The following is a 26,352-nucleotide window of genomic DNA, read 5'->3' on the forward strand; positions in this document are numbered from 1 at the left end:
ACACCGTAATCTACATTCTATCATAGGCGTAATTAAACAATTTTCGTCATTCGATCCGATTGTATTTGTTCGAGATTTGTGATAATGAGCTTGGGCTCGAAGCGACAGTCATTCGCCGAACGTAGCAGCGGTCATGGGATGAACGCTTTGTCAAATAAAATATGGAGTAATTCTATAGCTCTCCGTAAAAGAAATACTTGTGGCGGCACGCGACAGTAAACATTCGAACGGTTTCCGTCCCGTGGCTCGCCTTACGCAGACCCTATTCTTGGAGTAAGATGATTGCCAGATGTCGATGCGTCTCCGCAGCACACGTTCAGCTAGCCTGAGGGCCCGTTATAAATCTTAAGATTGAGTAGACTAAAGTCCTTCAGACAGACAAACAATTTTTGTCCCAACTACGGTAAGATAGGGGAGATCTATTTCTTTCAACGAACGACGTCTCCCACTAGCAACTTTCCCTCGAGGGCGGCTAACTTCCTTTTCTAACCACCGATATGGAGATTGACCAATTAGCCGCAACGTCAATTTCCGTTACTTTCTGAACGAAGGCTATCCTCGACGAATCCAATGATCTTGTGTCAGCAAACACACCCCATCATCGTTTTCCTCTGTGGCATCATCGCGACGGAAAGTCATTCTCTCGTGAAGTCTCATTAGCGAGTTATATAGCGTCTTTACGCTCGGTGAATATTCTGCGTTTTAACAAAGAGTTAGTTTAGTAATACTTCCACCGTAGCCAAGCAAATCGAGTACGACTTGGAATTTGGAAGAAGGCGCAGCCTGTTATCCCGTTGACCGCGGATTCGTTATTGAACCTAGGATCATTGTCATTAGTTTCTCGAGTATCTAAGTGCCACGGATACTTATCAAGTCATGCAATAATCGTATTTGCACTAGTCAATGTCTTCTCTATTGCATAACGACAACGTGTAACCCAAACGAAGATTCGTTTCACGCCCCTAACCCTAATTCTAATGTAAACCTGACATATATATGTCGAATCTTTATTTGGATTACACGTTGTCGTTATGCAATAGGGAAGACATTGACTAGTGCAAATGCGATTATTATAGAATCGAACAAGTAATCGTGGTAGAGAAACTAATGACAATGATTCTAGATTCAATATGTATGTCTAAGGACACAAGATCATCGGATTCGTCGCGGATAGTCTTCGTTCAGAAAGTAAGGGAAATTGACGTTGCTGCTAATTGGTCAATCTCCATATCAGTGGTTAGAAAAAGATGCTAGCCGTCCTCGAGGGAAAGTTGCTAGTGGGAGACGTCGTTCGTTGAAAAAGTAGGCCTCCTCTATCTTCCCGTAGTTGGGACAAAGACTGTTTGCCTGTTTGAAGGACTGATCGAGACTTCAGTCTTTCGATAACGGTCTAATCGCACACCTGCAATCTTATTGCAGAATAAAGGTATCTGGACCTCTGGTTCAAGAGCCCAACATTTCCTTTATTATTATTTTCCCACTATTTTTACGTAACACAATCATCGCTTTTTTATTAATTATACTTTAAAACGAATAACTTTAATGTATCATGTATTTTTGTTATAATGTACGAAATAATTATAATTTATCAACAAGCATCGTTATAAATATCATTCTAAACATCACAAGGAATCATTATAAACATCAGTTCTCTTTATCGGCATAATTATAAACTACAATAAGTTTTGGATCATTATATTACTACATCTTATATGTAGAAAACCGAAAAGTTTACCTTTTAAATATATGCATATAAAAATAAATATTATTTATAATAATATTTGCGCGTATAGGGTAATAGTTAAGCGAATCATTTTATGGGATGTCTATATTTGTTTCATGTACATTTAGCAATAAGCTGCGCAAACTACCTGAGCGATAAAATGTGTGCATATTCACATATCTGAAAGTTCTTCGATAAAATGAGAAACTATAAGTTAGAGAAGTAAAGTAAATTACAGAGAAATATGAGAAGTAAAGAGAAAAATGAAATGCCAAGAGATTGAAATAATAAGAAATATAACATGTGTAGTAATCCAAATAATCTACGATATAATACTGTGTTGATTGATCTCTTTAACATTATATTCAATATTAAATCATATAAATATTAAAACATCTCTGCAAGATATACCCGAGTCGGCTCTTTTCTGGAGCTCTCTTCAGATCACGCACTTGTAGCAACAACTAGTTCAACAATTATTGAAAACTAAATAGAACTACTCAGAACGACCACACAAAGTATCAGTGCTGTCGGGAAGCTTTAAACATCTCAAGATCGGCTTCAGTTTCGCTAAGAACAAACGAAGATTTTGACGCAGGTATGGAATATTTGAATAGCAACATAATAAATACGATCCGTTCTACTACACCTGATGAAGAGTCCGCAACCAAACAGGACTACCCAGATTCCATAAAAAGAAAAATTACAGAAAGACATAAGCTCAGAAGAATATCACAAGGCAATCGAGAAGCAAGAGGAAACGTAGGTTAAATGAAGCAACGAGAAAAGTGGCAACAATCCTTCAGAAATTCAAAAACAACTGTTTCCGAAAGTATCTAAGAAACTTGTCCCTTACAGCAGACAGTAACTATTCTCTTTGGTAGATATTCAAGAAATTCACTGGTTCATCTTAAATTATTTCTGCGATCCATTTGTCGCAAGGAGGACACGATACCCCACACTGATAAAGCTAACTTAATTGTGAATTAGCCGAAGTATTTAAGTCACTTTCTTCTATTGAAATCGGCAGGTACGCAGAAAAATACAAGGAAAAACGACAACACATCCAAACCAACTGACTGCAGAAGCGAGCAAAACTCTCAGAGACAGAAGACAAAAAGAAAACATCCCATTGACCTCACTAAAGAAATAAAATAGTCAAACTCGATGATGGTATCCCGCTGGTCGTAGCCATCCAAATGTTATTTAGCCATTAAGCTAGAAAAATTTACCAAATGTCTAGCTGGACAAATTGTAAAGTACAAATTAAATAATAATAAAAAACACTTTCTTCTACCAACGAAGCAGAAATATTTGTATATCTATAAATCATATTTGTGATAATACATGAAATTTTTGTAAATCACCTTTCTAGATATCTTTTCCTGTAAAACCATTTATAAACTCACAGGTGAAAGAAATGATCTATTACCATTTTAACCCCCAAAAAGCACCGGGACACGAATTGATAAGTAAATAAAGCGATTAAGGGAGTGTTCGGAATTAGAATGTTCTAAAACAGCCACTTTTTGTGATTTTTTTTAGAAGGGAAAGAAAGAAACGAATTTGTTGAATTTTGAGGTATGATTTTGTATATAATTAACGAATACAAACAAATTTTTTTTAAGTAAAAAGAAAAATTATAGCAGATTTCTAAGCCTATTTCAATAGCTGCACTTTTCAATCGACGGGAAAGATCCACATCATAATTCTTTACCGTAATTCTAATAATCTAAATCTAAATCTTGAAGTTAAAATCTTCTGTTACAAATTATGAATTAGACCTATTTATAACTTATGCTAATCCCATACGTTATAAAATCTTTACCAGTGTGATGGAAAACGCAAGGCTAGGCATCTTGAAAATAAGTGCATTACAAGAGGCAGGAATTCTTTTAGAACGGCCATCTCTTACTACAAGAAATATAATAGCAGCAAAAATATATTATTAAGAGCTTCATAATAGATTAAATAATAATGATTTAATTAAGGGAATTATTTGCCTTTACCCCTTGTATTTTGAGAGGGCTATGAAAAAAGTACATCTCCTTCATGAGGCTACTTAGAATACTTCCTATGATATACATTGCCACATTAAGAATCAAATACTTTCCAATCAGCTAGAACCTCGGCGAGACAGCCAGCTACGGTCGTTAAAGCCCAGAACTGAAGACGACCCGTGGCGAGCTCGAATCCTCGGCATAAGGACTCCAATCTAAAAAGGGACGGAAAAACCAAAATTTCTCTTAGAATAATACAAACAGGCAAGCGGCCAAGCTCCTCCCTTGCGTGTGCTGTGGATGTACTTTCTGGGAGTACTTGGTTTTTAAACGTGCTTGGTGTTAAGCACACAGTGGCCCGACGATAAAAACTCGCACTGGTACACTGTCCCGTTCGTGGAGGTTTTAGCCGGCACTACCTTCTGCCCGTCCCCACAGGGTGGTAAGGTGTCTATGAAGATTTCCTCCACGTAAAAAAAAAAAATTTTTTTTGTAGTATGATAGGAGAGACGTTTAACATTCCCGTAGACAAGGGAGGAACACATATAAATGATATCACTGGCGAATAATCTTTATCAATAATCGACATGAAAGTAGGTGTTACGCCACGATGCTTACCACAGGCTGTATTTTCTAACCGTCGCTCGCGGTCCTACAGTGTCGCAGGCAGACCGTCTTATCTGCCCGCCGGATCATATACAATGTATCGACGGGCGTGTCACGTAAAATAACAAAATAAAAAAGGAATTTGAGGTGAAAAATAAAAAAAGAAAACTTTATTTTTTTTCTAACATCAATACACTTTACAATCTACTTCCGAACTCTAGGCGTGACTTTCTAAGACTGACTCTTATGATTGTCTTAAGACTGTCTTATTCAATCCCGGACGAGCCCCCGCCTGTAATATCGGAATATATTAATGTAATATCGTGATATAATATATTTACAAGGAATGGATGATACAGATGTTAATCGGACAGAAAAAGACGATTGTTGTCCAACCTGAACTATTCACACCAAACGTACAGAAAACAGCACAACTAAATAATTAGATAACGACTCGACTTTCACCAAATGCAATCAACACTCTCTCGGCAACGCCACCCGCAAACTCTGCTTCTCGACTAACTCTCTGCTCGTTGTCGCATTCTATTGTCTTTTGCTAGGCACACGTGTTCTACAGACGCTCGTAGCCAGGGTCACGTAGGTCTTTTCTACGAAACTATGCACTTGAAAAGACCGATGATACATTGATGGACCCGACGGCGCCTCGGCTCTCGCGACATTGTTCATGGTTCGCCCGATATCTCTTAGGCTTTTCGTCCACGATACTACAATCGGCCATCCTGCAATAACATCTGCCCTCAGATGTTGCCTTCTATCTCGCTGTCATCAGATGCGTCATTTTCGGCGTTTATGACCCAAGGTTTCATGAAATCGAGGTGTGCGTGGGTCCTTCCTTCGGTACTGCTTCGCACGCTTTCTTCTTTTCTTGTAATTTCGCAGGTTCCCTTCTAGCTTACCTATGTTTCGTTCGGTTAGGATACAGTCAAGGCAGTTGGATACCACGTGTTCGACCTTTTCGCGTAACCCCTTGAACCAGAAGTCCTTCTTGACCATAGCTTCTGTTTTGGTAACCCCGAAATGCCCACGCTCGTGCGCTTGCCTGACTACTTGAGCCCGCATCGCCTTCGGTACTACTATTAGCACATCGTCCTTACACTCCTTATACAAAATATTGTTTCTAATTACATACCCATCGGCCTGACTGCACGTTGCGGCGTCCAAAATCCTACGGACTTCAATGTCCTTGTTCTGTGCCCTTCTCAACCGTGCAATCAGCCCGTCTTCACTCTCCGTTACATACATAGTGCTCGGCAGGGGATTCCTACTCGGAGCATCTACATGCTGCATACTGTTCCCCGGCCGATGACACACCTGATACATAAACTCGCCTAGTAACAAGGCCCATCTAGCCACACGCACACACAAGTCTTTCTTTCTCATCGTTCTGGCGAATGCTTGACAATCCGTAACAATAGTAAACGGCACGCCTAACAGATATACCCTGAACCTTTTCAACGCTTTTACTATTGCTAGCACCTCTAGTTCGTAGCTGGTATACTTCGCTTCCGCGGGAGTTGTTTTTCCGCTGGCAAAGTAGACCGGATGGAATTTACCGTCGTTTAGATCTAGTTGCATTAATATTGCTCCGTAACCCTCTGCGGACGCGTCCGTATGCAACTCGGTCTCTGCGCCTATTCTATAAAGTGTTAACACAGGCCCGCTGGTAAACGCTGCTTTCAAGGTTTCGAAGGCTTCTGATTCCCGATCCCCGAACCTGAAGTCTATCTCCTTTTTCAACAGATCGGTTAAGGGTTTGGCAATCTTCGCGTAACCTCTAATGAATTTTCGAAAATATCCCGTAAGTCCCAAGAAACTCTGGACTTTTCTAACCGATGTTGGCTTGGGAAAGTTTGCAACGGCCTTGGTTTTATGAGCGGACGGCTTTATTATGCCTTCATTTGTCCATAATTCCATCAACTCGTCCACCTCTTTTTTCTCCGAAGGCGCCAGTCTTCGCGGCCTTCGAACCACAGGTTTGTCACTCTTTAAAACAATTTTTGCCGTTATCCCAACGTCCCGCTTTTTCTCCGGCCTATACGCCCTAATGATATCGCGAATCGCTTCACGATGATGCGGTTCCTGTACGTGTGTTAGGTCTGTTTCGTCAGTCTGTTCTACCACGTTAATTCTAAACACATCCGACACGTCTTTGTTAGTCTGTTCGTCAAGCCGCAAGAAAGTCACTTCGCCTCGTTTAACCCGTAACTCTACCTGATCCAGAAAATCAGTGCCTAACAACAGGCCGTGCTTCGTCAATATTTTGTTTGAAACAACGTGTAAAGTGATTGGCAGTTTATAACCATCAACCATCATTACCTTGTTGAATTCACCCCAGGTCTCATTGCCAGCGGAACTAAGACCGTCGAACTTAAGCTTGCATTTACCTAGCGGTGGTGACTCTAACCTCGCATACTCGTCTGATCGAATGAACGTGAGATCACTACCCGTATCCACTAATGCCACAAACCTACAATCATCTATCGCCACTTCCTTCATATACTTCCCCTTTTCGGATCTTGACACTACGCAAGTCTCTTTCGGTTGTGCCGTACACCTCGCTGCAATATGTCCAAATCCGCTGCACTTGAAACACCTAACACCTTCTCCCCTCTCCGGACACTTAACACTTAGATGATCCTCACTACCGTAAATGAAGCATCTTCTTTTCTTCATTGCATCTACAGATTGACTGGGCTTCCCTTTCTTCTGGGTTTTAGCCGACTTCACAATCGACTTTACTCTGCGACTCTTCTGCTCTTCGTACATCACTAACCTCTTCCTCAACTCTTTGATTGACGTAGCACCGTACAATATAGCCTTATTGTTCTCGTCGTCTATTATTCCATCCACTATGTATTCCACCTTTGCTTCCTCCTCTATGTCCACATGGCTGGCTATTTCGAGCATGCGGTACATGTAAGCCAAACATGCTTCATCACTCTCCTTTTTTGTTTCGTTTATCGACGTTTATAATGAAAGAATTTCGTCAACGGCGCCATCTGGATCCTTGTTGAAAAATTAAAATAGCCGCAACAGCACCATTAAGCTCATCACCCAGAGTAGCTCTTGTTGCTGACTCGTGGAGGAATTCTTATCATCAACGACATAAACTATACCAGTTCCGGTAACGTTCTTCAGATGGTCCAGGCACTCGAACTCGCAACATCGCTCTCCAACACGGAATTTCTTGCATGTTTGTAGTAAAAAGAAATCGATCAATTGTACAGATCAATCGTTACTCGACTGCTCGAGAATTCAGATCATCCAGAGAATAGAATAGAGACGTGGAAAAATGTAGTGCGATCATCGCAGTGGGAGGAAATAGGGGGATAGGGACCAAATGAATGAACGAGATGTTAAGGACAACTGACGATAAGTTCTTCTTTTGTCGAGAATTGCATGTTTGTGAATGGTTTGTGGGTGGTTAGGTGGAGAGAATTGAAGAGTTTGGAGGTGACTGGAAGAGTGTTTTGGGCAAGGTAGATTGCAGAATGGTTGCGGTAGCATTGTGTTAATTATGGGTTTGTACATGTAATCTTTGTATGTATCACTACATACAACCTAACGTATATTTTTAATAATACATCAGAGTTTTAGTTATTTCATAGCTATGAATTTTATACTCTATAATCTTGACGTTTTATTTCACAGAAGCGTTTGAATATCCATAAAAATTAAATGAACCAATGTATTCATTATCTTATAGAGAAGATATATTATTTTTAATTATGTTCCAATTATTTATCATGATCCTGATTTCCTTATTCTGAAAATTTGAAAGGAAGTTTTGTAGTTTGATACTTTCAGCGACAAAGGGTCAATATTGCTTTAGTATATTTCGTCACATATACATGTATATCTATATGTCGGAGATGAAAGGACACCGGAACCTTTGGATAGCCCCGCAACATTGCAATCTAAAGTCTACTATAACTGTAACTAAACTATTGTAGTTATTCAATCCGATTGTAATTGTTCGAGATTAGTGACGGTGAGCTTTGGCTCGAGGTGACAGTCTGTCGCCCAACGTAGCCGCGGTCAAGGGATGAACGCTTTGCCTAACAAAGGTATGGAGTAATTCTATAGCTCTCCTTAAAAGAAATATTCGTGGCGACACGAGACAGTAAACATTCCAACGGTTTCTGTCCCGTGGCTCGCCACACGCAGACCCTATTCTTCGAGTAAGATGATTGCCAGATGTCGATGCGTCTCCGCAGTACATGTTCGGCTAGCCCGAGGGCCCGTTATAAATCTTAAGGTTTAGTTAACTAAAGTCCTTCAAACAGACAAACAGTCTTTGTCCCAACTACGGGAAGATAGGGGAGACATATTTTTCAACGAGCGGCGTCTCCCACTAGCAACTTTCCCTCGAGGGCGGCTAGCATCTTTTTCTAACCATCGATATGGAGATTGACCAATTAGCAGCAACGTCAATTTCCCTTACTTCCTAAACGAAGGCTTTCCTCGACGAATCCGATGATCTCGTGTCCTTAAACACACCCCATTATAGTTTTCCTCTGTGGCATCATCGAGACGGGACGGGCATTCTTTTACGCGCTCCCGTCGACCAAAGAGTAACGCCTTTACGCTCAGCAATTATTTTTACGAGTCAGACTTAGATTCAGCGAGAACGCCCATCTGTCATCCCGTTGGCCGCGGATTCGTTATTGAACCGGAGACTAATGTCACTGGTGTCGCGGACGTCTCACCGCCGTGGTAGATTGTCAAACCTGTGTTATTCATACCTGTGTCAATAAATCGTATCTTCGTTACACCGCAACGATGGCTACCTTCAATCAAGACTCCTCAAACACCGACAACCCTATCCCCAATGTCATTCCGACATATATATCCACCGAAAATGCGCTCTTGTAGACTGTTACGCCATGCGGCTTGCCATAGATCATATTCTTAACTGTCGGTCGCGGCACTATATTGTCGCAGACGGATTGTCGTGGCTGCCGACAAACAAACATTGTAGTGGCAAGCCCATGGTTCATTAAGCAGGGCGACCTCCAGAAACGTCGATTCGTGGCCGTTATTTTACCTGGCGTAAAAGAATGTGGCGTGATCCGAACGTAGTGGGGGTCGCCTTCCAGAAAAAACGGAAAAAATCGAAAGGCGTGCAGAACGTTTCGAGAAGCCGAACCGTCAACACATATTTTATATCGCGCATTACGTAGTTACATTTCTTTTTGTTGTTCTCTTTATGTCTTCCCAGTTGATAATTTCTTAAAATAAACGTTAATTTATTTGTGTTAATTCTGTGGAATTCATTGAACTACCCTTATTATCCTAATCGAAATAAGGGAAGCGATCAGTTCGTGGCGTCGATTATTTAATCGTAATGGGAACTTACAACTCTCGTTGACGTGCTATCTCGCGATCGCGTCTCTCCGCGAACGATCGAAACATAGACAAACGCTCGATTCGCGTCATAGCTTTTAAAGCTTGTCGCATCTCAATCCGTTGGAAAAAGTTTTTCCAGTAGCATATTTTATTTTTACGAACCAACAAGGTCTTTGTTTATTTCCTTCTTTTTTTTGCTCCAATTTCCCCATTGTTTTTTCAAGGATAGTATTTCAGAGCCACTAGTCAAGTTTATTGTAACAATAAACGTACGTTTCGGAAACATTTTGTGCTGTGAAACAGAATACACTAAAGTTTGAAGGTCACATCGATTTTCGAAAGTTTATAAATGGAGGTGTATGACAGTATCACCAGCTGTTGCTGTCCAAGTAACCCCAACATCGAAATACTACAACGATTCCAATCGAAAACGCTAAAAGCCTTAATAGACGCACCTTGGTATGTTACCAACGAAACCATCCATCGCGACCTCAAGATACCTACAGTCAAAGAGGAAATAGCAAAATATAGCGACAGATATAGCAAAAGAGTCAAGAAACACCGAAACCCCCTAATCACTGGACTACTCGATACGACGGACCAGATTCGCAGGCTGAAGAGGCACTACCCGCTAGACCTAAACGTTAGATTCATTTAATTATCCAAATTAAGCATATGCACTTACTTATAATACTTATAAATTATACCTATCTATAATAAGTATTAACTTATTGTAAATAAACAGCCATTTCACTGCGCCACGCCAGAAAAATTACTGAAAATTCTCAACGCGAGAATTGATTGTAATTCCAACAAATAAATAAAAAAAAAAAAAAAAAAAGCTGTTGCTGTCCCCAAGCGCCAAAATACGTTCTGTCTACTATTTTATGTATCTCACAGAAGTATGTCTTCATTCATCATCTCCCATGCCATCCACCAACGTGTTCTTAACATGTTATCTCCTAGTAAAATATTGATGTTGAGTCAGATATCCAACTGAATAATCTTTTCGGTGTCTACTATAAGACATTTAAAACCAAGGCTCGTACACACGTGTGCTTATACGTCAGATGTAATACTTAACACGAAACCTGCTTATATTAATATTAAATTTATGCATAGTAGGATGTTCGACCTTTGTAAAAATGAAATTATAATACATACAGTTTCACCGTGGAAAAGTGAATCTTTCTAGCATGTCCACGCAAATGCAGGGGAGGGGAGGACTGTGCATGCACCAAACAACTTTACGTTCGTAATTTTTCACACAAATGTACAACTGTAGGGAAAAAATTATCTCTGATTTTTCGGATGTTAGGAATCGACAATATCGCATAACGGAATGCTGTGTTCTACGTATTCTATTTTTGTTACGAAAGTGGTACAAACAAAGTCCACATAAGAATAGTACAACAAAATCGGTTGAGGTTAGGTTATCGTGCAGATATCGCGGCTTTTGCATTGGAAATCACGCAACTGCCAGTCTCGTCGTTCCTTGTAAACGAAAGAAAGGTATTGTAATCGGTCGGAATTAACATAAAACTCGTCGCATGCGACCATATGGCCTGAATGTTGAATAAACGAGAGTAGAGCGCGAGCTATGTGATTCTAACCGTTTAGGCGGAAACTAATGATTGTAACCAGAGCCGAGATATATGCCAATATTACTTTGCTCGACAAAGCGTATAAGATGAGGAGAGAATCGCGATAAGGTAGAGCAAGAGACAGATATTCTCTACGTAAAGCAAGTCTGTCAACTAGATTGAAGTCCTATAGCTATAACTACAGTGAATCCATATTCTGGCGAATTGTCTTTTCACAAATGAAGCTTCTGAAGAACGGAATTGATACAATAACTACTGTTCATTCATAACTACTGTTGTAAGAATCTATATATTTGTCTATCTATATCTATATATATCGATCTATATATATTTGTCAGAATGTCATTTTATCAAAAAACCCATCCTCTGTAATCATAGTTTAACGAAGCATAATTAATAGAAGAGGTAGAGCGTTAAGTGGAGATGATTTAATCACAGTTAAGTAGATAAATCTCTATATTAGTCTCTTTAATTAAAATGTCCTACGTTTTATTTGCGTCATTTTTTTTCTTCATCCAATTTAAAACGTTTAAATAACAATAGCCTATACAATATAATTTTATGTAAAAAAATTGATTATACCATGTTTATTACAGATATTTAACATTTTTGTGTACATACAAAATTTAAATTATACCTCGCTTGAGAACAAAAATTCTATTTGTTTTCCTAACATGTACTAATAATTATTGATCAAACTAGAAAAAGCTGGAGGAGATTACTTAGGAAGATTACTTAGCATCTTATATTCCTGGCAAGAGAAAATGAAAAATTCGTTTCTTCTCTTTGCTTCCCTGTTCCTTCTTTCCTCCTTTTTCCCTTTTTACATCGCTTTGTTTTACATCGCAATTTACATTTATTTGTAAAGTTTGAATCTCCTCGATATTGAAGATGTTGAAGCTGCAAGTATGTATTTCATTTTAATCCATTCGAGACCGAGATTTAATTGTAAGACGATACCTAGGTGTCGGTACGATCTGAATGTTTAGTTAGAATGATTCTGTGTTTTACTTTCTCCAGGGTATCCTTTTCATACTTTGATATTAAATCGATGACAATCTTAAATAGTATGCCTCATATTTTTAAAGTATAAAATTATATACTATGTTATTGTATAATGTATTATGTACAGTTATATATATATATATAATAATTCTATATTGAAAAAAATATGAAATTAACATGATATATACATTACTACATAAGTTATATATAAAATATGTATATTATACCCTTGCCTACTGACTGATATGAATTTCTTTCGGTCTCGAATGCGTTAAAAGAGAGCGCAAAGAAGTCGAAATTACTTATTGTAATTAGTAAAACGACCTGAGAGGCAGACAGATACAAGAAAGAAGGAATATTATATTAGCGGCATTATCATGTTTTCGCTCTCTTTAAGTCTTTCATCGAGACAGACAATCTACAGGTATTAATCGACCAATTTCTCCAAGCTGATAACTTCGAATTGATGTTTATATATAAGAAGTGTTATGTGTTAATCTGTCTAAATGTTTAAAAGGTGTTATAAGTTAAATGTTGTTAAACGATACGTAATTGCCTTTTGATCGTAAATTTTACTATCAAGGGGTCTTTTATGTATGCGTAATCATTGTGAATTATAACAATTTATGTGATCGATATTAAAGGTGTTTAAAAGCATGTATTCTTTTCTATATTATTATTCTCCTATATTATTATCCTATATTATTATAGCATTCCTATATTATTATAATATCCAATTACATGTTGATACACAAGATATACAGATTATTATTTATAACGTTTTGGTTTTCTTAATTGAGTCATTCATTTAGTACAAATGATAAGAAATTAGTAATAATTCACAAAAAAAGGATATCGTAGTAGAAATATTATAAAAAAACATTTTCTGTTTTAGTGCAGAGTTACTCCTTCTTACAGACAGTGTCGTACAAATCTGTACGTCTCTGAGAAAATGTAGGTATCTGAGCCCTTACTTCCTCAACAACTTTTAGATCTGATAGAAAAAAGAAACATACGAAGTAATAAGTAATGCTTACTAATAAATTCAACAAATACAGAGGAAGATGGCTAAATCGATAAATTAACGAGACTAAAAATTAATTGCATCATGGATCTCTCGCTTTTAATTTTAAGCTGTAAATTACCGATATCGGTGACTTTTTTTTTTTATTATTTATTTGTTGAAATTTTTTTTTTTTTTTTTTTGATATCGGCGACTGCCATATTCTCTTGAGTTTCCAAATCGTAAAGAATCTTTCTCCAGGGATTGGTCAACTGTGTATGTCCCCATGCGACGTAACTTGCTTAAGGAACACGAGCCGGTGATATGCAGGCAACGTATGATTGATTAGCATTCGCTCTGAAACGCTGAAGTAATGACCAGTGCAGTGGTCCAGTGGTCATATTGAATGCCGCTGGATATATCAGCATTTGGCAACCTAACCCAGAGAAGCAGGAAATATGAAGCCACCGAATACCAATTAACTTCGTAGTTGCACGGTTCACATTCCATCATTTCTGAATATGCGAGGACAGTCCTCTTATTGTGCTTTTAATTCTTTTATTTGTTTCATTTTCAGCAAATATACTGGTTTTTTAAATTAAGCTTCTTTTTATACAGAGTTACAGATTATATTAATTTTATATAGAATATATTTAAGAAAGATATTTAATTTTTTGCTAGTTAAGTATTGATCGATTAAGTTACTGTACCTTTGTTCTGTCACGGTGGTCGTGAGAACGCAGCGAAAGGATGATTATATCTCACATACCTTGGCCAGCAAAATAGCGACTAAACAGTAATAGAAACCCTATGTGACCGGCATCCAGCGATAACCCCTCCACAGGAACCAAGTCCTTGATATAAAAAGGTACCTCTCAAGTCAGTACTGGACATTCTTTTCTGTGCTGTTTGACCATTCTGTATCGTTACTCTGTCAGTGTTTAATAAATTTTCTAATAACAATCAAAATTGAAGTACGAATCTCTCACCTTGCTTGCGGAACGTGAAATTACCCCGAATCGACGTGACAGTTCCGATAAATGCGTGCCATTTCCTCGAATCTAATATCATAGCAAATGCCAATACCTATTTTGCAGCCCTTCACATCGAACGTCGTTAGGGAGTTACCAGGACTGAGTGAATCACTCTCTCGAAAAGTAATCTTATTAGGAATGTCGATGTCGAATAGATGTACCTAATAACATAAAAATGTAGTCGCTAATTCTATTGCTGCAACTTTTGTAATTTAATATCAAAGTTACCAACTCCTAAACTTTAATTATTTTTTATTTAATAACTGACAGCGTTTTTATCACTTTCTTTTATTAAAAATTCTTATCATTTAATAATGTTTAAGAAGGAGAAAAAATAAGTATTTTCGTATGTGAAAAATTTATACAGCAACAAACACATTACAACAAAAATGGGCGTTTCCCGTATCATAACGTATTTTATAAACCGTAAATTATAGAATTGGTTATAGTATACGTATGTACATATGTATATTCCTAAATTATTCCCAGATAGAGTCACTTTCTTCACCCCAATATTTTCAAATTCAAAGCCATAAAGGAATATATTACTTACCTTTCGGTGTTTTGCTATCAAAGTTCCATCGGGACCCCAAATAGTACAGGTATTGTACAATTTATCGCCCTCTATTTCAGGCATCGTACCACCAACTACATACATGTTGTTTTCTTTAGCTGCGTTCGATAAAGCAACGCTCGTTTCACCATCAGGAATACTCTCGGCGTATTTTGGAAAGTACTCTGCATTGCAATATTTCAATTAATGAAAAATAACTGTCTTTTGTTCCAACCATAAATTAAATTGAAATGTTTGTCAGTTTTTTATTTTCTAAATTATCAAAATAACTAAGTTTTATATTTCGACTTAATTAAATATGCAATTACTTAGCGAATAGTATATATAATAAATTGTTTCTACAGGTTCAAAATGAAAAATGAATATTTAGAAATATTTAATTACGACAATGCTATTTGTGTTAGCATCAGTGGCTTGTTACTCAACGACTTTGCTAGTACTTTTTGAAACATAAAGTTAGTTTTCAATTAACACTTATACTAGAGGCGGAATTATAAATGCAAAATAATTGATAATACTAATTTATAAGTACCTAATTATTAGTATGTTAAAAAATATATTTATACAATAATCACGATAATCATGAAAATGGGGAAATCCTATATTCTCGAATCAATTCACAATTTATTTTGTATATTAATTAGATTCCGCGCTCATCAGTACGTACTCACTGGCGACATCGAGAAAATGTATCGGCAATTCCTCGTACGACCAGGGGATCGGAAATATCAAAGGATATTATGGCGCAGCGCGAGTGGAGAAACAGAAACATATGAGCTTAACACCGTAATACTCTTATCATAGAAATAGAAGCAGTCCTCAATTCCCGCCCGCTAACTCCTATCTCCACCGATCCAAATGATCTCCTAGCCCTCACTCCCGGACATTTCCTCATTGGCGATTCATTAATGTGCTTACGTGATCGAGATTTCAGAGACATTCCATCGAACCGACTCTCCAAATGGCAGCATATCCAACAGCTTAAACAACATTTTTGGAACCGCTGGCATAAGGAGTATTTGAACGAGCTAACCAACCGCAATAAATGGAGCAAGGGTGGACACAGCATCCAAAAGGGCACAATCGTCATCCTCAGAGAGGACAACGTTCCCTCCATGCATTGGCCTCTGGGCCGAGTTATCAAGGTTCATCCAGGCGCCGATGGTGTCATCCGGACAGCTACAGTTCAGACGGCAAAGAGCATTTTGGATCGGGGCGTCAAAAGGCTTGTCCCACTGCCAATTCAACCCGATCTCGAGAAACCCGAACAACTAGCCACCGAGACGAAATAAGATGGGAACTTCAACCACACCTCGCTAGTTTGATCGGTACCCTCTCAACGGGGGGAGAATGTTACGCCATGCGGCTTACCATAGGTCATATTCTTAACTATCGATCGCGGCACTATAATGTCGCAGACGGATCGTCGCGTCTGCCCGGCAAACAAACATTGTAGTGGCAAGCGCATGGTTCATTAAGCAGGGCGACTTCCAGAAAAAACGAAAAAAATCGAAAGGCGTTCAGAACTTTTCGAGAAGTCGAACCGTCTACACATCTGTTATGTCGCGCATTACTTATCAACCAAAACGCAGTTACATTTTTTTTGTTCCATTTATATCTTTCTAGTTAATAAGTTGTTGAAATAAACATTAATTTATTTGTGTTAATTCTGTGGAATTTCATTGAACTACCCTTATTATCATAATCGAAATAAAGGGATCGATCAGTTCGTGGCGTCGATTATTTAATCGTAACGGGAACTTACAACTCTCGTTGACGTGCTATCTCGCGATCGCGTCTCTCCGCGAACGGTCGAAACAAAATGATTCACTAAAAACTGTCCTGAATTCCTAAGAATTTATTTACCGCAAAACTGACAAAGTGTTTATTTAAAAAATGAGGTTGAAGGTAGTCCTTTTCTTTCATTTCATTCATTTTCATTTTCTTTCTTAAGTATGGCTAACACAATATCTAATCAATTAAAATTTTATACTTTCACGTGAGTTTCTTTAGATAATTATTATCAACATGATGACTAACTCTTACGGATTAATACGTGTCTGTAGGGCAATCCGGTGGACTTGATCGGCTTTTTACTTCGAAAGTTGAGTAATCGGTGTCGCTTTCTTACGCATCTTTGAACTGTATAAATGTTTTAAAATTGTTTGATCCAGAATGTACCACACCGAACAATCAAGAAGGCAGGTGCCTTGACTACAGAAAATGTAAACCTCTGCAAGAAATATGGCAGATACAGTACCGTACAGCCACCGATTTTTATAGACGATCAGTGTGCAGATACCAGGGCAATGTTACGATCGTTTGCTGTCCGAACGATCCAAACAAAGAGAAGAGAGAAATTTTAATAAAAACTGTGTATAAGTATAAGGCTTTGCGACCACCATACTGTGGTTTTAGCAACGTCTCTCATACCAGGGTGGTCGATGGTAAACCAGCTGAACTTGGTACGTTTTATGTCTTTCTTTCCGATTAATAATAAGCCATTTACTGCAAAGAATGAACTTTAAAGGCATTAAACAGCACATCAATGTACATTTCAATTAGACCAAATAATAATGCTATGATTTTATCGGTAGTAACTTTACTTATTAACTTGAATTATTTCTTTCTTTTACTTCATGTTAGGAAGAGTATCTTTTTGCTTGAAATAAAAAATTGATATAGGAGTAATAATATGGATAGAGATCAAAAACTGTTAGGGCAGAAATTACACGTTTGAACTTTATAGTTCAGTATAGTTCAAATAGAAATTATATAGAATTATTTAATAATTTGTATTCCACTGGAATAAAAATTTAATTTCTGTCTTTATCAAATCTCTATTTCAGAGTATTTGTACGTATGTACTTATCGTCTGCTGTATGATCGAATATCGAATAGGTAATAATTGTTGTTACTCGTTACGTGAGAAAAAATTATGTATATTCACAACTATGACTATTGCATTTTAGGCGCTTGGCCATGGATCGCTGCATTAGGTTTTCGTAATCCCCGAAACCCAGACAAACCACTATGGAAGTGCGGAGGTTCCCTGATATCGACTAGGCATGTTTTGACCGCAGCACATTGTGCACATATGGATGGAATAGAAAACATACACAATCATAATATTGCCATTCTTAGATTGATGGAGGAGGTGCCATTTTCGAGTAAGTCCTCAAATATATATATATATATATATATATATATATATATATATATATTTATTATACAAATATATATATATATATATATTTGAGGACTTACTCGATATATATATATATATATATATATATATATGCTATTGAGTATTACTGAAGTATCATATCCTGAAATTTCTTACTGTACACATATATTGTGTCATAAAGCGTGTACAATTCTTTCTCATACTTTTGGTCATTCGTTTCCTGCATTTTCATTTATTTTTTTATTTTTCAGGGTACATATATCCCATTTGTACGAAAAAGCCCCTACGAAAGAGCAACTTCGTCGGCTATAACCCCCTTGTTGCTGGATGGGGAGCATTAAGATATAGTAAGTGATATCAATTTTATAATAAAATTAAACAGTTCCAGTCTTAAATATCTTTCTTATTTTCTTCGTAGGACGACCACGACGTAATGCATTAATGGAAGTACAAATGCCAGTGATTAAGAACGCCGAATGCTGTGATTCGTTTCTTGTGGTCGGAGGTTATGTTTGATGCCTATATTTATCAAAGATTTAATGCACATTATGGAGAAAGTGTTTTGTCACGAAATGTGTTCGAATGGGCACAAAAGTTCAAAGAGGATCGCATAAGTGTTATGAAAAAACAGCTGGACGCCCGTCCACATCCACGATGACAACATTGAACGTGCTCATGAACTTATGCTCTATGGAATAGACGAGTGACGCTGGATAATGTGGCAAATCATTTGCAAATCAGCCACGGCTCTGCTTATGCAATAGTGCACGACAGATTTGGGTTTTAAAAAGTTTGTGCGAGATGGATGCCGAAAAAGCTGATGAAAAGGTGAAGACGACGATGCATTCGTGGTTCGCAGCTCAGCCCAAAACATTTTTTAATGAGAAAATACGAAGGTCCTTCAGCAAATGGACAAAGTGTATACAGAAATTGAGTGATTATGTCAAAAAATGATGTATGTCTTTTTTGACAATTGCCTAAAATAAATTCTACACCGACAGAGCGGGTAACTTTTTACTCACCCTCGTAAGACACTTAAATTTCCAATCTATTATGATGAACAAAAGAGCTTATACTATTAAATCTAATTGTGTTTTGTTGCATGAGAGTACACGTGTATGTGATGTACATTACCTTTATATCCCCTTGAACGCTTCAATATTGCGCATATATACTATATTTTGTACAGCTTCTATAAAATTTTGTATGTTTGTTTAGGCTGTTAATCTAGAGGCTGGAGTACAAAGAAGTGGCACAATGATGTGGGCTGATGACATTTATAATTATCAAGGAATCACCCCTACATTTGCTCAGGTATATATCGTTGACTATAATGTATTTAACATATATGATTGTTAGAATATTAATAATTAATTTTTAATTCTATCAGCATTTTAATGAAACTGTCCCTTGGGAAGGAAGAACTGATACCTTGATATCACGGTTTGTACATCCTATATGTACGACAAATTTTAGAACATTATATAACGAAGAACCAGATCGTCATGGCCATGTGATGTGAATAAAAGGACTTGAATTTGATGATATTTTTATAATGTTAGATAACATAACTAAGTATCTTCACAGTAAGATAGGATGACATGGTTTACATGATCTTAATGTTGTTCACATGAGTGATGATATTATAAGGAAAAGTGTAATATCACAGGTAGGATGATTCATAATTTAGAACTACTAACTCATGTATGTATTAAAAATTAAAGAAATATATTAAATTTTATAGGATATTTATGTTTAGTAACCAGTAATTCAGAGATTGGTATTCATGGTTACTATAACGAGGCTGTAGAAACGCACCCTTTCTTCTTTGCAAATGGTCCTGTATTTATGTCTAAGCCGAAACTGGAACCTCTGAATAATTTAGATTTATTCTTGTTATTTTCTAAAATACTTATCTACAGTATACCATAAGGAATGATACCGTATCACACCTAATCAAGTGTCTTAAGAAACATCAACAGGATATCACAGTAATCCTTTATCGACTGATATGTAAGTAAAAGTTATGTGTCATTGTTATACACAGTTATGTGTTATTGTTATACACAGTTATTTATCATTTTCTATTAATTCAGTTGTAGCCACTACAATATCTATGACACTGGTAGTAATTATAAGAACAATAATGATGTTCTATAAGAGGAAATGATGATTAGGAACAAAAACTTACAGGTAAGTCAAAGTATATGTTATTTGCCATTTGAAAAGAAAGTTACTAACTTAGAATTTTTTGATAAATAATAATTGTGCAAAATATATTGGATTTCAAATTTGTCAAAAATTGAAATTTAAGAAGCATTGTAATAATATAACATTAATATTTTGATTTTTCAGGAGATATCATGCGGTGGATGGATAATATGTAAAAAATATTAAGCAGTATATGAATTTTCATATTGCGTAGAGATAACAAAATGAATTTTAAAAAATGTCGACATGGTAATAAGAAATAGCATCATGACAAAGAATATATAAACACAGTTTCATTTTTTATAAATAAAAATTTGTTGTTCCAGATTTTGAAATATAGTGAAACGTTTAATTAGTATCTTAATATCTTTAAATAATTATTATTTTAGAATCAATTGTAATTGTATCATACGTACTTTTGAATTCGTGCAAGAACATATGTAATTTTGAAGTAGTTATTATTAGGAAATTGTTAGACGCGAACAGTATGCGAAAAGTTAGTATGTAGTGTAATAATTATCAATCAAAACACAAGAATTAAATTCTTGAGGAAAAAATTTCCGGAATTTCTTATTTACATGATTATAAAGAAATCCATAATAAAAAGGAGCTGCTTTCTAATACTTCTCTTCCTTGTAATGCCTACGTTGATAATAACGAGGTTCGACTTTTTGTTTTTAGAGGGGTACTGGAAAATTTGAAAGTACAGTACCATTGGGAAGAAAATCACGATATTGAAAACGATATTTGCAAGTAAATTTCCAAAAAATCTGTTTTCAAATTTTCGCTTTCTATTTCACATTAAAAGAAAGGGCTGCCTTCTTTTTCTGCAAGACAAAACAAACATTCTGAATCTCGTATCAATGAATGATATCAATAAGTTATTTTTCTTTTCAGATTGAACAATATTCCAGATTTATTCATAATTTCATACTACGCGAAGAATAGACTTTCATAGGTATATAAAGGAAATATTAAGTATAGGAAAACTCTTTTTCGTTGTAGGTGACATATGCTTCACGGTTGAACACATGTATTTTTGAACACATATAAATGAAAAAGTACTCTTATGGAGAAAAAGAATTGATACCTTCGATTGACATTAGATAATGTATATAAACTTATGAACAATCACTATCAGTTTGTATTTTAGGTGCATACGCAGATTTGTTGGAGTTCTTATAAAATGTACTTCCTGTACGAACGTTTTATTCTTCCAAATTTTACGATACTATGTCTCATATAATAACTATATGGATTAAACGTAATATAAATGATCCGAAAATAGACTCGAACGACATTAATTGTCTTTCTATTTATACCAATATCGAAAATACAAGTAAAGCTGGAGCAATAGTATGCAAGAATGGACTATTTATTATTTTAAACCAAATCATAGCATATTCAGAATGCACAGTATTATCATGAAATGTAAATGAATCAGTTGTAAACGAACGATTTTACTGTAAAATCATTGCCTCCTTTTTTTCATCTGAAATATAGCAGCAATGAGTACATTCTTTTAATATATAATAGAACGAGATATCTTTATAAAGTTACATATGTCATCACTGGTAACTGTTATCTCGTATGACACCAAATATACCGTTAGTATGGAATGATATTTTTATGAAGATATACTTTAATGATAGATTTTATGAATGAAACGTTATATAAGAAAAATTATCTCTTGTTATTCTATGAAGTGTAGTAGCTAATGAAGATTAATTTTACGAAGTATTAGAGCAAAAGAGAATTAAAAAATTAAAAAGATCTAAATAAGATTGTTCGTGTGGCTTAATTATCTCAATTCTGGTACACCACTTGTTACATTCTAACTAATTAGCGCTAAACAATAACTTGCAAATATTAAAGATATTAACACCTTAATATTAACACCTAAAGGTTTTCAGGAAATTTTATAATATTTGATTATTGTATATCTAGTTATTGATTGATAAAATTTCTTGTATAAGCATAGATCGAGGTTGACGTCATACGCAGATTGCATTACAGGTATCGTTTTAATTTATTTTATGGCTAGAATCATTTGAATATTATACGAATAATTATTTCCATTCGAACGATTAATAAATCACGTACCTATAAAAGATATATTATGAAAAAGACGTGACGAAACAAAAAAATATTGGAAATTCCGTTGTCATTAGATCAATTATTTTTGCAATGATTTTTATTTCCATGTAATTACATATGAAATGGGTAATTCATTAACATCTCCTCGAATCGAATATAATTCGTTACACTTCACAACGATTCAAATAATGGACGGGAAATATATAATAACTTTCCTGTCCTTGCGTTAAAATAGTACTGTACAAATCAGATGATACAGGAAATACCCAAAAAACCCAATTTTTGTGATTTCAATGTCACAGACAATGACACAACTAATCAGAACACGTTCGAGGCTATAGACATTGAAATTACCGCGTGTTTAATACGTTTAAAGCATAAATCTAAATTTCACGCGATTATTTCTTTGTACATTGTGAAACTCTTAAATTATCTTAATCGAATAAATAATCCTAATGTAATAAAACATCTTGAAATAGACCTAGATATCTGAAACAGAAACTCGAAGGATAAGAAATCCTAAAAGGTACTAATCCTAAAATAACAAACTCCTAAATAATAAACAAGTGATAAAACCTGTTATAAATAATAAACCTTACCTGGAATAATCAAATCCTAACTAATCGAAAATAAAATAAGGCAAGCAATTCTTAATCTTTCAAGTAATTTTTCCGAAAACACAGAAAGATAGAGAAATTAAAAAGACGCAGCACAAATTGCAGCACAATGAAAGTTTCAGAGCGATGAATACGATCGTATTAAACTAAATAATTTTCAAAAGTGAAATTACACTGAAACGTATATCGATGATATTTGTCATTTTTACGATCTGTTTCGCTTGATCGTGCTTCTTTTCTGATGTAAATTCAATTTATGATACGAACTAAGTTTCCTTTATTATTATTAGTCCTGCGTCTTTTTAATTCGTCACTTCTTTTATTTCAGAACAATGACGGGCTCCAAGATGCTGTTCGGATGTTTGGCGTTAATTGCTTTTCTGCATCCATTAGTTCACGTTTGTACTTCGAGTAGTACAGCTCAAGGTTTGTACTTCGAGTTGTCTTTTTCCATGCACTTCAAATTCCAATACGATCTGGTCACGTGGCCTTCGTACAATTTCGAAATTTTACCTGTTTGGTAATCGTCAATGAAAAAAGAAGTTATGCGTGACCTCAACACATTGAAACAATTTTTATGATTTTTTATTTGCCGGTTGGTCAGCAAGTTAATGGAAAAATTTCACTTAACTATTCGCGTTAATTTCTTCGGTTTAACTTTTGGGAAATGCTTCGTTAGCTTCGGGAATATTCCAACGATTCGTTTTACGTACAAAATAAGCATGATAAATATTACATCACGGTAATGTAATATCGGAATATATTAAAGGTGTAATTTTGTCCGATTAATTATAATTTATTAATAATGGATTGAAAATACAGATATTAGTTAGACAGAGAAACGATGTTTGATTAACAGGAAAACTAAATGCAACGCTCGTATTTACAACAAATAACTTGACAACTATTTGGTAACTCTCTCTCTCTCTCTCTCTCTCTCTCACTAGCAACTCTAACACTCGACAACACTCGCAACTCAATTCTAACGACTCTATGCTTCGACGTCTCGATCAACTCTGATTCTCGCAACACGCACACTTTTCGATTCGCCTTGGATAGCGAAACCGTCCTTCTTCTAACGTTGTCTATTGTTTCCCTCATACCTATGTAAGAACTACCAACTACGTGCCTCTAGTCACGTAGGCACTCTTAAATGTAAACGAACCACAGAAACACGACGTACACGGTTTTTCTATTTTCAGCCGATCTCCAATCAAAGCTATTCTACGATATTACAATCGGCCTTTCCTGACAATCACATCTGCCCTCAGATGTGCTCATCATCGCCGCTCGCACTTACATCACTATCGTCAGCATTCCACCATTTCATGTGATCGGCTGCCGTGGAAGTTGTACATGGCCCTTCGTGCTCCCCCTCTCGCTGCACTATGTATCGGTCATTTCGCAGGACTTTTATCACCCGGTACGGTCCAAGAAACTTCGGATGCAGCTTTAGCCCGGGACCCCTCTGCATCCTCTCGATTGCCACTAGATCTCCCGTCCTGTATGCTGTCGCCTTCTTGCGTCTCCTGTTATACGCCCGCTTGTTTCGGATTTGGATCTCCTCAATCCGTCTCTTTGCGTCCGCACGCAGCTGATCTCGTTCCTCTTGGAACACCGCGGTCTGTTCGTCCTCGATGCTACTGCTCCTCTTTCGCTCTTCCTCTATCTTCCTCTCCGTTCTTTGTTTACCCATTTCACTCTTGTCAGGGGCTTTGATCGTCGTGGCAGCATCGTGACATTTTCGTAGGCTCGGTTCGTACATGGAAGACGTTAACAACTTACCATCTACCGAGACTATGATCTCTTCTTTTTCGAAGGTCTTCACGTTCATCGTGTCCTCGACAATCCCATCGTCGTCCTCGTCATCCACATCCTCTGTATATCGAATCTTCGTATCGATATTATTGGAGGGATTCCGCGCGTGCGACTTCCCTTGTCTTTTCGTTCGCCTTGCATTCACTCTCTTCGAGTTTATCCGAAAACTTGAAACAACCCTCACACCCGCAACGCTATCCTTCTCAGTAAATTCGGAAATATCATCAACAACATCCTGTTGCTGTTGTTTAGCCAGATTCTTCCTCCTCGTGATGTTCGCTAAGTCCTCCTGCTGGCCGCAAGAATCCGACGAGGACACCATCTCGTGGTCCACTTTACCAATCACCACGTGTCTTGCCACTATTCTCCGTTCCTCCGACACTTGCTGCACAGCTGCCCGATACTTCTTCAAAACTTCTGCTAACTCTTCTTTATTTTCTTCCAATTGCGACAGTAGCTCAGTTCGTTCGCGACTAGCTACATTAATACGATCTACTGCTTCGGAACGTTGCCGCAGTACTTCCTGCAACGAAGCCTGCGTCTCATTCAGTTCTTGCTCCAGTGCCTGTTTCGCTTTAACTGCAACTGCTCTAGCGCATTCTGCATCTTCTAACTGGTTCTTCAGCTGTCGTAAAGCTGCTTTACCCGTCGAGTCACCTTCCGATATCTCCAGCATCGTTTGAGCGTCTCTTAGCAATGCTTTGGTTCTCTTCAAATCTCTTTTTAGCCTATGTTGCATGTCCTTAACGTGTGACAAATCTATCTCACTCGCCTGTGTCTCTACATCTATCTTGAGGACTTCCGGACACTCATCGGGATTTTCGTCCTTTATTATACTAATAAAAGATTCTCCCCCTTTTATACTTATTTCAACAGTGTCCAAAAAGTCTGCGCCAATAATAAGCGAATGTTGCATCACTGTGTCTGAAACTACGTGTATGGTTATACAGTACGACTCATTGTCTATAATAATGTTCGTCGAAAATTTCCCGAGCGTAAAATTCCTTCCGGAACCGACACCGCGAAATCCAACGATTTCCTGACTTAATCTGGGCGCTCCGATTTTCACATGCTGATCTGCTCGCATTAGAGTCAGCTCACTACCGGTGTCTATCAACGCGCTCAATTCGAAATTTTCCATCTTAACATCCTTACCACGCCTTGTTTGTAACGACCGAAACACGCTGTAAACTTTTTTTGAGGACTCACCCAAATTATCGCAACTTGATGCGTACTTGATGTGTCCGTACTCCCTACATTTGAAGCATTTAGGTCCTCTCGACTTGCTCGGACACACCGCGCACACGTGCTCCGCATCACCGCAATTGTAGCATCGCGCCTTCCTCGCATCTCCAGATCGACCGAGTTCCTTGTTCCTCTCGGTTTCGGACAGCTTCGCCACCGGCTTTACCCTGTTACTCTTCGGCTCCTCAAATTTCGTCCTCATCTCCATATCTCTTTTTATCGCTTCGTAGCGCCTGAAACGCTCTTTTAATTGCTCGA

The 26,352-nt window shown here is 37.0% G+C and overlaps 2 protein-coding genes and 1 pseudogene across 4 annotated transcripts; 2 read left to right on the top strand and 1 right to left on the bottom strand.

Moving 5' to 3' along the window:
- The first annotated feature begins 4,213 nt into the window (after window positions 1-4,213).
- LOC117160428 (U6atac minor spliceosomal RNA) lies at window positions 4,214-4,297 on the top strand (annotated as a pseudogene).
- Window positions 4,298-8,979: 4,682 nt separating this feature from the next.
- LOC117160335 (omega-amidase NIT2-like) lies at window positions 8,980-15,110 on the bottom strand. Its single transcript, XM_076626298.1, has 4 exons — window positions 14,899-15,110; window positions 14,325-14,506; window positions 14,081-14,242; window positions 8,980-13,747 (listed from the first exon to the last, which is right to left on the bottom strand). The coding sequence occupies exons 1-3, from the start codon at window positions 15,001-15,003 to the stop codon at window positions 14,101-14,103; spliced, it is 429 nt and encodes a 142-aa protein (XP_076482413.1). The 5' UTR covers window positions 15,004-15,110; the 3' UTR covers window positions 8,980-13,747; window positions 14,081-14,100.
- A 1,880-nt stretch (window positions 15,111-16,990) lies between these two features.
- On the top strand, window positions 16,991-21,517 carry LOC143304027 (venom serine protease Bi-VSP-like). Of its 3 annotated transcripts, none has more exons than XM_076626310.1 (11): window positions 16,991-17,384; window positions 17,769-17,820; window positions 17,892-18,089; window positions 18,358-18,453; window positions 18,525-19,112; window positions 19,325-19,420; window positions 19,497-19,775; window positions 19,851-20,119; window positions 20,203-20,299; window positions 20,462-20,566; window positions 20,644-21,517. In XM_076626310.1, exons 1-5 carry the CDS (start codon window positions 17,364-17,366, stop codon window positions 18,620-18,622), a joined length of 465 nt encoding a protein of 154 aa, XP_076482425.1. In that variant the 5' UTR covers window positions 16,991-17,363; the 3' UTR covers window positions 18,623-19,112; window positions 19,325-19,420; window positions 19,497-19,775; window positions 19,851-20,119; window positions 20,203-20,299; window positions 20,462-20,566; window positions 20,644-21,517. The 3 variants fall into 3 exon arrangements, with proteins under 3 accessions (XP_076482425.1, XP_076482426.1, XP_076482424.1); XM_076626311.1 differs by having other exon boundaries at window positions 20,999-21,517; XM_076626309.1 differs by having other exon boundaries at window positions 20,462-21,517.
- The last annotated feature ends 4,835 nt before the right edge of the window (window positions 21,518-26,352 follow it).

Source organism: Bombus vancouverensis, chromosome 18 (assembly GCF_051014615.1).
Source record: "Bombus vancouverensis nearcticus chromosome 18, iyBomVanc1_principal, whole genome shotgun sequence".
Classification (NCBI taxonomy): domain Eukaryota; kingdom Metazoa; phylum Arthropoda; class Insecta; order Hymenoptera; family Apidae; genus Bombus; species Bombus vancouverensis.

Bases quoted from the DNA above. Each gene is read 5' to 3' on its own strand.
- LOC117160335 (XM_076626298.1), bottom strand. From the start codon at position 15,003: ATGTATGTAGTTGGTGGTACGATGCCTGAAATAGAGGGCGATAAATTG. The intron at 14,507-14,898 runs GTAAGTAATATA...TTATGTTATTAG, and splicing joins TGATAGCAAAACACCGAAAG to GTACATCTATTCGACATCGA. The intron at 14,243-14,324 runs GTAATTTCACGT...AAACACTGACAG, and splicing joins AACTGTCACGTCGATTCGGG to AGTAACGATACAGAATGGTC.
- LOC143304027 (XM_076626309.1), top strand. From the start codon at position 17,364: ATGGTAAACCAGCTGAACTTG. The intron at 17,385-17,768 runs GTACGTTTTATG...TCTCTATTTCAG, and splicing joins TGGTAAACCAGCTGAACTTG to AGTATTTGTACGTATGTACT. The intron at 17,821-17,891 runs GTAATAATTGTT...ATTGCATTTTAG, and splicing joins TATGATCGAATATCGAATAG to GCGCTTGGCCATGGATCGCT.